This window comes from Callorhinus ursinus, unplaced genomic scaffold, assembly GCF_003265705.2.
Source record: "Callorhinus ursinus isolate GAN/ISIS: 27379988/994484 unplaced genomic scaffold, GSC_fseal_2.0 scaffold148, whole genome shotgun sequence".
NCBI lineage: Eukaryota > Metazoa > Chordata > Mammalia > Carnivora > Otariidae > Callorhinus > Callorhinus ursinus.
Genome location: NW_027397210.1, coordinates 194,057 through 206,590, shown reverse-complemented (window position 1 = coordinate 206,590; position 12,534 = coordinate 194,057). Strand labels below are relative to the sequence as shown.

The following is a 12,534-nucleotide window of genomic DNA, read 5'->3' as shown; positions in this document are numbered from 1 at the left end:
ACGGTGTCCGATTGACCTCACCCTTGTAATATGTTACCTAAATCTTGAGAAAGGTCTGGGAAAAAAACCTGTCAACACCATTTTGTAAGCCAGAACACGGCAGGGCTGGAGAAGACTAAGCTAATGACGGTTTACCTGGAGCAGGTTCATTCCGCGGCCGATCTTTCTCAGGAATGACGCAGGGTTTTCTCTGTGACGCAGGAGTGGGGAATATGTTGATAAGCTGATGTTTGGAACAACAGGGTGTGTGTTACTTGGGGGTTTATTGTAATTAAAATGATTCAGTGTTACAGAATTTTTTATGGCAAAATCAAACTGCTCTTTATTTTTGATGTGGTTGTCATAGGAACAATGAAAAGAAATTGGTTTTTTGTCCAGATTTTTGCTTACTATGTGTTTTCCTGAAACAGTAATTTCACTGAATGAACAAAAAAGAATCCTAAACCCATCATTATAAGGCCCTCCTTGGAGGGCCTTGACCCCCGGTGGGTGAGGGTCTGGGATTGGTGGCACTCTGAGCGCTGGCCACCTCGAGTGGACCAGGTCCCTGCATGGATAGAGCGAGTGTCTCTCCAGGAACAAGAGAAGGAAGAATAAAATATTTTAACGGATGGTTTGAATCCAGAGAATCTCCTAAACTAGATTATCATGAGAAGTGGCATGCTCTGAATTGAACTGCTGTGGCCAGTTCATTGTTCACACCGAGAGGCCGTACAATGGGTGTGAACGAGAAAGGCTTCGAGGTCGTGGCTCTGATTCATCTGCTTTCTTCCTGTTGCCAGTATTCAGAACAAATAGAAACAACCCACTTGAATGTCAGCGCTTTTCCATGTGTGATTTTGATCAAGATGTCTGTGAGCTGAGAATGGTTGAGGGCGCTAAAATGCAGAGGCAAAAGGAAGGACGAGAAACCACAGGCCTGAGTTAGCCGTCAGTCACCTGGTCAGCCCTGGAGTCAGGGAGAGTTGGTGCTGTGGACCGGTCGGGCCAGCCTGACGTGTGTTGTGCACTGGTTAAGTTGAGCGGTGGCGTGGTGGGTGCTCTGGACTGGGAGCAGTCTCTGTCTCTGCCTCGGTGTCTGGATTCAGTTCTGTGTCAGTAGAGTAGTAAGGCCCGGGGTGGGGGGGTGGGCCTCCAGAAGGACAGAGGTGACACCTGTCAGGCACCTGCAGCCCTAGCTGAGGCCCATCACTGCCTCAGTGTAGATGTGCTCACCTGCCGTCCACACAGACTAAAACACTTAACTCTTTTCCTCCAGGTCGCGATCCCGGTCCCCTCGGAGAAGAGCACACTCTCCCGAGAGACGGAGGGAAGAAAGGAGTGTCCCCACCGCCTACCGGATGAGTAACAGCCCGGGTGTCAGCAGGAAGCGGACCCGGTCCAGGTAGGCGTCGGAGTCCATAGACACAGTCTGTGCTATCAGGGAACATGAACGTTTATGTGGAGGGCTGGGGACAAGCAGGGGGGCCGTCCCTCCCAGACACTTCAGCCCTCAGCAGCTCCTTCATCACTCGAACTGACAGTAGAGGGAGCTCTGTGTCCCTGGGGTCGGGGTGGCATCGGGCAGTGCCCAGCACCAGCCCCCTAGTCTAGCTACCCCTCTGAACCCACACACACAGGTGAAAGGAAGTGAGAAGTTGGAGTCCCGAAGAATGCCTGCCACCCCCCAGGTAGCAGGTGCTGTGGGTGGGGCCTCAGGGCAGAGAGAGCACCATCCTCTGCCCCCTTAACACCCGTCGTGGTTGTGGAGAGCTAGAGAGACCAGCTCCCGTTACAGGAGGCCTCTTAGCCCCGACACCTGGCCCCTGGGCCTCCTTCCCGGCCAACCAGCGTCCTCAGCTTCTCCAGGGAGAGAGCACCGAGGCACCACACTAAAAATCCTGGCACCCTGCCCCTGTGACAGGGCACGTCTGGCCTCTCTGGGGCCTGCTGGCACGCCCGCCGGGAGCGTGGTGGTGGACAGGGCCGCCGGCCAGTGTTTCCATCTTGGCCACAGGGCGCTATCTGGGAATCGTCCTGTCCTGCATGTGTGGTGCCGCCCGACGGCTTCACATCACTTAGTTTCTTTGTTTCCGTTCTCCCCAAAAGGGAGGGGCTCTCCTTTTTTGTGTCCTTGCATGGGAGTTAGCCCGAGCCCCGGCTCTGGTAGGCGGGGGAGGAGCATTGATCTCCCCGAGACAGATGTGCCCAGGGTTTCGTAACTGCTTGGGTTTCATAACTGCTGCCGAGCATGTGTGAGTCGGGATGCTCGGGGTTTCTGAGCCTCCAAGATGACACACCTGAATGACAGGTGTCAGGAGCCCAGCCATCCCTGGGTCCTGCCTGTTTTCGGAGGATGTGGGCCGAGCCGCCTCAGGTGCCCCTCCCGGTGGGGCTCGTAGCAGCAGCAGCTCTGGAAAAATGTTGCTAATGGGGAAATGTGCCTGCAATCTGGCGAGATCACTGGTAAAATGTGATCCTTCCCCAAAAGCAGCAGAGTCCACAAAGGAGCTATAAAGCCGGCTCGCCATGCAGGCTGACTGCGTGCGCTCGAGGCCTGGGCCCTGGGCCCGCATGAGGTCCCTGCTGCTGGGCCGGGCCAGCATGATGGAGATCTGAGTCCACGTCATGTTGTATTTCTTGAGCAAGTCATTATTTAACATTTGAAATTCATCGTCACCTCCGCTGTATGTAAAGGGCATGGTCTAAAATTAATTCTTGTAACAAAAGATCTCTCCCCACAGAAGCATTCTTGCTCTGCCCTCAGATTAACCTTTGCATGAAAGGAACCGTCTCGGGAGAAGGTGGTGGTTATATTAGGAATCATGAGAACTTGTGTGATCGCTGGAGCTTTAATGAGTCAAATGAAGCAAGTGAAGGCTCAGCCGACCGCACTCCCTGCCCAAGCGGGTGGGACCGCCCCATGCGCCTGACCCTGGGCAGTGGAGGCTGTGCTGGGTACAGGGGCACCAGGAGAGGGTACGTGTGCAGTCGCTGGTGCAAGCGTGTGAACCCAGCAGTCACTCCGTGTCCCCTGCAGCCCTCCGCGCAGAGCAGGGGTGAGGCTGCTGTGTTCACGTAGCGGCAGGTGGCCAGTTCTCCCACCGGAGTTGAAGGCTCGTTTCTACAGGCTGAGTGCCCCTTTCACTGACTTCTTGTTTTGAAATTGTTTTAGTTTACTGGACAGTTTTACTCTTACTTTTGAAAACAGTACAGGGAGCATGCATATGCCTATAAGTGCCAGCTCGATTCAGCAGGGTCACCATGTTTCCGTCTGGCTGTCTCTCCTTCTCCTCCCTCCCTCTCTCCTGCCCTTGCCTGTGGGTTCCATGGCTTGGACTTGTCTTACCGCATGTGCATGGCTGGGTTCATGTGAAACATTTTGGCAGGAGCACTACAAAGGTGATATGTCACTTCCCTTTGTGTCATACCAGGTGTCCCATTGTCAGCGATGCGCGCCCCACATGGGTGATCAGGCGGTGGCGCCATGACGCAGTGCGTACATCCCAGGATATTGGCCTTAGCATCCACTGATGCTGAATTGGTTCTCACACTGGTGATGGCAAAATGGTGGCTTTCAAATTCTGTCTTTCCTTCTCTAAAGAAGACATACCCCCTTTGTTTTGGTATATGAATCCATCGCCAGTATTACTCTGATGGTGACATCTGTCCCACATTTGGCCCCGTTCTTGAAGCACTTTGTTGCTTTTTGACCCAAAATATTCCAGGCTTTGCTTTCCCTGTCCCAGCACTGGGGTCAACTGTTTGTCCAAGGAACCTTGGTTCCTTTTACTGAGCTTTTGGAGATCAAGATATGGTTACATCGAACATTTTTTAAAGAGTAGAATCTCTGTGAATGGCCACATCGTACCACAACACACCTCAGCAGGGTGCCCCATTTTGTTACAGTAAATAGTATGTGATTGATTGGGTGGTTTGCCATCGAACTCCTTTTGCTTAGCGCTGTGCCAGGCACATCCGTGAGTGTCGAGTGAACGGATGGGAACGTGCCGCCATTACATGCTCCTGCACACTAAGTGTTACCCGTTCACAGTAGACTTTGTCAGTGAAGCGTGTGTGTCTTCATTCCCTAGGGCAGCCACTAAAAAGGAAAAGCTAAAAGCCAAGAGAGGACATAACGCAGAACCTTAAAAATGCTTTACTAATTGAAAAGCAGAGGGGCACCTGGGTGGCTCAGTTGGTTAAGTGTTTGCCATCGGCTCAGGTCATGATCCTGAGGTTCTGGGATCGAGTCCTGCCTAGGGCTCCCTGCTCGGCAAGGGGTCTGCTTCTCCCGCTCCCTCTGCTGCTGCCCCTGCTTGTGCTCACCGTCTCTGACAAATAAAATAGTAAGAAGAAGAAATAAATAAAATACTTGAACCAACACTGAGAGAACTGGGGACGGGCACACAACCAGACCGCACGGAAATAGAAACTGTACACAGCCACTGCGCTAGCTCGCCCACTGTGCTGTTGCGGAAGGCTCCAGAAGTCCCAGAAGACTCAGATGGTGCAGACTATGTTCCCTTGCCACGTGGCAGCAAGTCTAAGAATCTATAAAAAGATATCTGGAAAATCTCCACATATTGGGAAGTTAATACATTTTTAAATTACCCATAGGTCAAAGACAAAAATCACAAGGGAAAGTAGAAAATATTTTTAGATGAATGACAGTGAAAATGTAACATAGCGAAATCCGTGTGCTAGTTTGCCTAGAAGGAAGTTAGTAGCTTTAAATGTTTGTATCAGGGAAGAAGAGAGATCTAAAAACAACGATCTGCGGCACCTGGGTGACTCAATTGGTTGGGCGACTGCCTTCGGCTCAGGTCATGATCCTGGAGTCCCGGGATCGAGTCCCTCATGGGGCTCCCTGCTCAGCAGGGAGTCTGCTTCTCCCTCTGACCATCCCCCCTCTCGTGCTCTCTCTCTCTCTCATTCTCTCTCTCAAATAAGTAAAATTTTTAAAAAAATAAAAATAATAATGATCTAATCTTCTCTCTTAAGAAGCTAGAAAAAGAATGAATTAAACCCAAAGGAGGTAGAAGCAAGTGAAATAATAAAGGTAAGATCAGAAATCAAGAAAATAGAAAACACAATCTTAAAATTTGTATGGAACAAAAGATCCCGATTAGTCATAACACTCCAGAAAAAAAACCCAAACCTGGAGGCATCACAATTCCAGACCTCAAGCTATATTTCAAAGCTGTGATCATCAAGACAGTATGGTACTGGCGCAAAAACAGACACAGATCAATGGAACAGAATAGAGAACCCAGAAATGGTCAGCTCTGTGGTCAACTAATCTTCAACGAAGCAGGAAAGAAGAGCCAATGGAAAAGGGACAGTCTCTTCAACAAATGGTGTTGGGAAAATTGGACAGCCACATGCAGAAGAATGAAACTGAGCCATTTCCTTACACCACACACAGAAATAAATTCAAAATGGATGAAAGATCTCAGTGTGAGACAGGAATCCATCCAAAGCCTAGAGGAGAACACAGGCAGCAACCTCTGAGACTTCGGCCACAGCAACTTCTTCCTAGAAACATCGCCAAAGGCAAGGGAAACAAGGGCAAAAATGAACTCTTGGGACTTCATCAAGATAAAAAGCTTTTGCACAGCAAAACCTGAAGACAACCGACAGAATGGGAGAAGATATTTGCAAATGTCTTATCAGGTAAAGGGCTAGTATCCAAAATTGATAAAGAATTTACCAACCCAACACCCAAAGAACAAATAATCCAGTTTAAAAATGGGCATAAGGTGTGCCAGGGTGGCTCAGTTGGTTAAGCATCCGACTCTCGATCTCAGCTCAGGTCTGCCTCTGAGGGTCATGAGTTCAAACCAAATCAAAACCACAATGAGATACCACCGCACACCAGTCGGAATGGCAAAAATGAACAAGTCAGGAAACGACAGATGTTGGCGGGGTTGCGGGAAAAGGGGAACCCTCCTACACTGTTGGTGGGAATGCAAGCTGGTGCAGCCGCTCTGGAGAAGAGTATGGAGGTTCCTCAAAATGTTCAATATAGAACAAATCTACAATCAGGTCATCTCACTACTGGGTGTTTACCCAAAGAAAATGAAAATACTGTTTGGAAAAGACACATGCGCCCCCATATTTATTCAGTTCTATTTACAACAGCCAAACTGGAAACAGCCCCATCCATCGACTGATGAAAGGATAAAGAAGATGTGTTATATCTACCACAGAATACTACACAGCCATCAAAAAGGAGTGAAATCTTGCCATTTGCAATGATATGGGTGGAACTAGGGGGTATTGTGCTAAGTGAAATAAGTTAGAGAAAGACAAATACTACAGGATTTTACTCATATGTGGACTTGTAGAAACAAAACAGACCCACAAATACAGAGAACAAACTGGTGGCTGCCGCCGGGGCCCAGGAGATCATGGCCTGAAGGCATCCTGGAGACGAAAGGCCCAGCGTAGGGAGTCCAGTCAGAGGTGTGGGTGGCAGACGGCAGCGTCACCCACTCGTGCAGTCACTGTGGTGGCCAGAAACTAGTACGACACTGAGTGTCGTCTGTACGTCTGCTTTTTTTAAAAAGGGGGGGCGGATAGAAAACAGACTAACGGTAAAACTAAAAGATGGTTCTTTGAAAATGATCAAAAATCTATGTCTTCATTTAGATTGATCAAGAATGAGGGACGCCTGGGTAGCTCAGTCGTTGGGCGTCTGCCTTCAGCTCAGACGTGATCCCAGGGCCCTGGGATCGAGCCCCACATCGGGCTCCCTGCTCGGCGGGAGGCTGCTTCTCCCTCTCCTGCTCCCCCTGCTTGTGTTCTCTCTCTCGCTGTGTCTATCAAATAAATAAATAAAATCTTAAAAAAAAGAATGAAAGAGCCTATAGACATTAAAAGGAGAATGAAGAAATCTTTTTCTAATTAGGTTGACAACTTGGGTGAAATGGACAAATTCCTGAAAGATACCAAGTGCCCACACTATCAGCAGAAGAAATAGAAAATCTAAATAACTGCGTCTGCCAAAGCATTTCTGTATCATTTAAAACCACCAAACTCCAGGCCCAGATGGCTTCCATCAGTAAGTTCTAACAAACGTTCAAGGGAGAAGAGAGACCAGTTTGGGCTCCGTGGCGGTGGCTCCTGAAGAGCACGTGGGCTGGTGGGCGTGTCAGGAGGGGTGTGCACACAGGAACGGGGGCGCGCGTGGTGTTCACAAACTGAAACGCTGAAGAACACAGCTGCAAAGACGCTAGAGAGCATCCTGTGATCTGCGCCCAGCAGGGTAGTGCAAGGAGACGCATCCCAACAAGCAGCTCTGTCTCCAGGACTGCAAGATTCGTTAACGTCCACCAGCGACCCTTGTAATTCACTGTTTGCAGAGTAAACGAGAAGAGTCCTACGACGTCCCAGCAGATGCAGGAGAGCTGTTGGCCACGCTTTTCAACTGTTCACTAAGAAGGAAACAGGGAGACACAGAGCGCTGAGCGAAGGGAGTGGAAGGAAGTGTCTGGCGGTGATGGGGGCACACTCGCCACCCCCAGGACCAGCAGCCGGGTGGCCCAGACAGCAGGGCGAGAATGGGGGGAGAGGCATAAAGACTGGAAAGGAAGCGTTTCCCTCTGCATTCCAGCCTGGAACAGTTGGGAAGGTGACGTGCAACCGTATCCAAGTAACAAGCTACTTACAGGTAAGCGAGAAAAGAATTTCTGAGAGAAGAATTCTAAGAACCGTAAGAATGCACAAAGCCCGTGTTTGTGGATGGGAGGGCAGTGTCCCTCAGGTTTCTTCTCCCTGAAATGACCTGTCCACACAGCACCTCCCCAGCAGGACTCCACGGGTGTTTCGTAGAAATGGGCAATCGGGATCTCTCGTCTGTGTGGAAACATGGAGGACCTGGAGTAGCCACAACAGTCTTGCAGAAGAACAGGGTTGGAGGCCGCTTCCTTCCAATTCCAGACTCATGGGGAACCACCAGGTAAGACCGTGAGTGGACGCCCTAAAACGGCAGGTTGCCAAGAAGTTCGGGGAGGAGAGATTTGCAGCGAAACCCGTTCCAGCAGCTGTCTGTCTGAGCGGAAGAAAGTGGCCTGTTCCACAGGCACACAGCTTAACTCAGGGAGGGTCACAGACTCCAGCTGAAGGTCCCCGCAGATGTGGAAACTCCACCAAGAGGGAGGAGAGTGGTGAATGTGAGCTTGCTGACCTTCACTCAGTCACGGCAAAGAGCGTGAATAGTCGGACCGCACGCCAAGAACCCTCGCCGTGTCTCTGACAAGGGCTTGTGTCGATTCCAGACAGAAACCACCCGACTGAGGAGCGGGTGGGTAACTCAGAAGTTCACAAAACCGTCCACAGACATAGCCCGCGGACACAGCCCCGAAGAGCAGTCGAGCGCAGTAGCCTCTGCCAGGTTCAGTGCAGGGCGACCACAGTGGGGCCGGCGATGGGGGCCACGGGGCGCCGGGAGCAGTGGGGCGGCTTCCTGTGACGCCGAGCACCAGCACTGCCACCCCGCGGTCCGTCCCCGTTCACCCGCCGGGAACATTTGTCCATAGAAGCACCTGATCTGTCATTGTCACGACAGACAACGCATACGTCTGTTCCCGGAAGAGAGCACAGATGTGCTGGCTGGTCGCACACCCTGATGCTTTGGCAGCAGAAAGAAGCCGACTGGGGACATGGCTCGGCGTGGACGAGCGACGGGAGCATGGCGCTGTGTGATTCTGCTTCCGTGAAGCTTTTATCGATGGGACAGAAATCAGAACCATGGTTACCTGTGACTGTGGGGAAGGGGGTCCGCATGACCAGAGGCAGCAGGGACGGAACTTTCTAGAAAGGGGGTGTTCCTGATGGTGAGAGGAGTGTGGGTGTCAGTGTCGGCACTTGTCATCAAGCATCCGACAGCACTTAAAACAGCACTTAAATCCTGTTTCTCTGGATGTGAGGTGCATCTCACTTGTTTTTAGAGGAACGAATCTCTTAATTCCTGAAGTGAACGCCGAGGCAGGTGTGTCGCGTGGCATAGCTGTATTCAGACTGAACCTGATGTGCAGCCGGGACGGCTCCTGCGTTCACAGGGGCAGCCACAGACTCGCCGGACTTGCACTGTTGTCCTGTGCTACAGAATGTTCCTGTATCTTTGCTGCTTCCTCTGAAATTAGCACGTGTTTACAGACCTAAAACGGCACCCAGCTTTTGCAGTTAAGAAACCAGGTGTGTGGCACGGTTTCCACGTATGTGTGTCCAGCACTGGGAGCAGCATCTGCCTTTATGGACCTCCTCTTCTCTGTGCCGGCCAAGTGGAAGCTGCCGGGCTACGCCCCAAGGGCCAGCCCTTGTGAACACAGCGGAGTTGGGGTGCCCTGAGCCGTACGGTGCTGGAGTGTCCCATGGCTTCATCGGGGCGCGCATGTGCCTTTGCATGAGAGCACTGTGGGGAGCCCCGAGGGCAGGGCAAGTGGGCGTATGGACAGGCCGTGGGTGTCCCCAGGTGGGGAAGGGTCTGTCTGTGAGCCGCTCTGCATCTCAGAGGCGCCGAGCGGAGGGGGCTGTGCGGGGGTGGCCCTGGACGTCTAACTCCATGAAGACATGCAGGCTCCCGCCATTGTGAGGACCCATCACCCACGGGACCCACATGGGCACATGTGACGGTCTCAGGATGGCACTGACCACACACAGACCCTACAGCAAGTACTCGGTCACCGGTCACCCATCAGTCACCCATCCGTCGTGTGTGATGGGGCACAGTCTCCAAAAAGCAGGGGACCATCATGTCTGGAGGAGGCAGAGGGGCCACGAGCAAGGAGGCCTGGTGCTGGTCTGGACAACACATCACTCTTACCTCCTGTATATATTCTCTTTTTTTCTTAAATGTTCTTTGGGGAGTCACAGGAGGGTCACAGGGCAGGGCGTGCGCTGGAGCTTCACGTTTTGGGGCGTGGGGGGTGGGCTGGGGTCTGGAAGGGGATGTGGGCAGACTCAGCTGCTGGGCGAGCGGGGACGGGCTCTGCAGTTCCAGGAAGTGTAGGTCAGGGGGCCAGAGCTGTTGTGCACGCGGCCCTCGGCTGGGACCCTCCCCATCTCTTGCTCAGAGTCCTCGTCACGTCTGCGGACACAACGAATGAACAGCACTTGGTTACTCTTCTTAGGTTTTTTAAATGCAGATAAAGTGCTGACCGTGTTTCCAACCCCATAGGCCTCTTGAGACAGGGGACAGACCTCCTACAGGGGGTGGCCTTCCTTCACTTGTGTGTGACTTTGCTGCGTCTGTCAGTTGTGAGCTAAATAAAACGTGCATGGCTTTTAGAAGGAGTTAGCACGACGGGCAGCTGAACCCACCAGCTGTCCCTTGGAAAACACTCGAAACTCCTCCTTCCAGAGCCCGCTGTATCTTTGCCTGAAACCACTTTCTTTGCAGAAGCCCCCACGAGAAGAAGAAGAAGAGGCGCTCACGGTCACGGACTGAGTCCAAGGCCGGGTCCCAGTCGGCATCCCCGAGCAAGCAGGCCACACGCCGGCACACGGCCCACTCGGCCAGCATCTCTCCCGTGGAGAGTCGGGGCTCCAGCCAGGAGCGCTCCAGGTACTCCCCCCCACGTGCTCCCCGTGTGCCGCTGGGCAGAACTGGGCTCCAGCCTCGGGAGTGCGGTTTGGAAGCTGCTCCCAGGCCCCGGTTCTAGGCAGTGGGAATATCCCCGAACGACCAGTCCTCTCGGTGTTGGTCCCTGGAGTGGGCCGGCCACCTCCCCAGATGCTGACTAGAGGACTCCCCGCTGTCTTATCCACTGGGAAATGGTGCCTTAGTTGATGGCAGCCGTCCTGAAACCACTGACGTGGTGCCTTTGTCCTCGGCGAGGGTGCCTGGGGCGGCATGGCCCCGGCTGCAGGGCCCGGCGTGATCACGGGGAAGGCAGGCACGGGGGTCAGTCACCACTCACCCCAGGCCACAGGACTCAGGGGTCGAACCAGCGCCGCCTGACAGATCAGGCCAGGTGACATCAGAGTCCACAGCTGACTGTCACGTGAGCAGCCTGGCTGGCGCCATAGATGTACACGTCCCCGTTGCCCGGGGCTGTCAGGAAGCATTTGCCAGATCCCCCCACTGCCCACCCACCGAGACCTGGGCAGGGGTTTGGGAGCGAGCCTCTGCTCGCTGTTGGTTACAGACCCACTGCCTTCAGTGTAGGTCAGGGACCCGAAACTGAAGTACGGGTTCGTAAGTAGCAGGCACACACAGCTCCCAGAGATGGGTCAGAACCTAAGACATGGCTTCTTTGAGGGCGCAGGTAGATAAGTGCGTGTGGCGGCCTCGGAGACCAGAGTCCGGCATGCGGCCCCGAGCGCCCGCCCTCCGCGGGGTGGCGGCTCCCTGCGGCTCCAGCCTTCTGCAGCTTCGGTCCTCGTCACTATATGTGGTTCACGGGGTGTTCACGGGAGAATGCTTTCTGAGTTAGGCTGCATTTTATGAAGTATTTCAGACATCTGTAACGTGAGATATGAAAGCAAAACGTATATGCATAACGATCTCTTTTTTAAAGATACTAGTCACAAATACGACAATGCGTCTAAGTATTTTTAAGCCTGTGACCTCTCTCTGTTCACTCAGGGGAGTTTCTCAGGAAAAAGACGGCCAGATCTCCTCGGCAATTGTCTCCTCCGTGCAGAGCAAAATAACTCAGGTAAAGCGCCCCCTCCCCCCTTCTCCAGGGGGCCGGCTTTCCCTCGGGGTCCCCATCTCGGCCCCGCCGGTGGGCCCTGACCCTGGAGGGCTGCGGGGTCCCCACAGCGGGCCTTCTTGCCGACAACGTTCGTGGGGCACTCCCATACCCGCGGTCCGCGTGCCGGGTCTGAGCAGGAAGCCATAGGGACCCCGTGGGTCTCTCCGTGCAGGATCTCATGGCCAAAGTGAGGGCGATGCTCGCCGCTTCCAAGAACATGCAGACCAGTGCCTCCTGAGACGCGGGCGTCGCCCTGGCCCAGCGCCCGGGCTGTGGGGGCCGGAGAGCCAAGCAGCTCCCGCGTGCACAGACCCATCCAACGCCGTCCACATTCTCCCCCAGGGACGCCCCTGGGCAGTTGGTGGTTTTTGTAAATTAATTTTTGATGACATTTTCAGTTTAAGATTTTTGACCAGCAGTCTCTTACCTGTATATTTGTAAATAATATCATGTTTCTGTGAAAATGTATTATCAAATAAAATGGGAGGAAAACACCTTTTCTAGCTAGCGACTGTGGGGCGGTTCTTTCCTTGTTTGGCTTGTGAGTGTGTTTTCACCATTTGTCGTCTGTCATGGGACTCCCGAGCCACCGTGGGCGCCGGCAAGCTGGGTCGCACGGAGAGACCGTTCCCGGTCTGGGCCTCAGTCAAACCACCATACGTAAGGCCTTGGCGCCCGGTGGTGTCCCAAGGTTCGGAGCCCTGTGGCCCAGTCTGCCCACTTCCCAGAGCGCCTTCTGCCCCGGATGGCAGGGAGGGGCGGGCGGCGGGTCACTGGAGGGCCCTCAGCGGGTGAAGCAGGGGTGCAGAGCAGAGGAAGGAGCCCCCGCCCACCGTGCACTGGTCAGCCT

At 53.3% G+C, this 12,534-nt stretch overlaps 1 protein-coding gene across 2 annotated transcripts in view; it reads left to right on the top strand.

Moving 5' to 3' along the window:
- The window catches only part of SFSWAP (splicing factor SWAP), a 66,394-nt gene extending 54,202 nt beyond the window's left edge, over window positions 1-12,192 (top strand). For both annotated transcript variants that reach the window (XM_025861624.2, XM_025861625.2), the window contains exons 15-18: window positions 1,259-1,384; window positions 10,385-10,549; window positions 11,573-11,645; window positions 11,857-12,192. In XM_025861624.2, the coding sequence (XP_025717409.1) occupies window positions 1,259-1,384; window positions 10,385-10,549; window positions 11,573-11,645; window positions 11,857-11,922 (430 nt within the window). In that variant the 3' untranslated portion in view covers window positions 11,923-12,192. The remainder of the gene's footprint in view (window positions 1-1,258; window positions 1,385-10,384; window positions 10,550-11,572; window positions 11,646-11,856) is intronic.
- The last annotated feature ends 342 nt before the right edge of the window (window positions 12,193-12,534 follow it).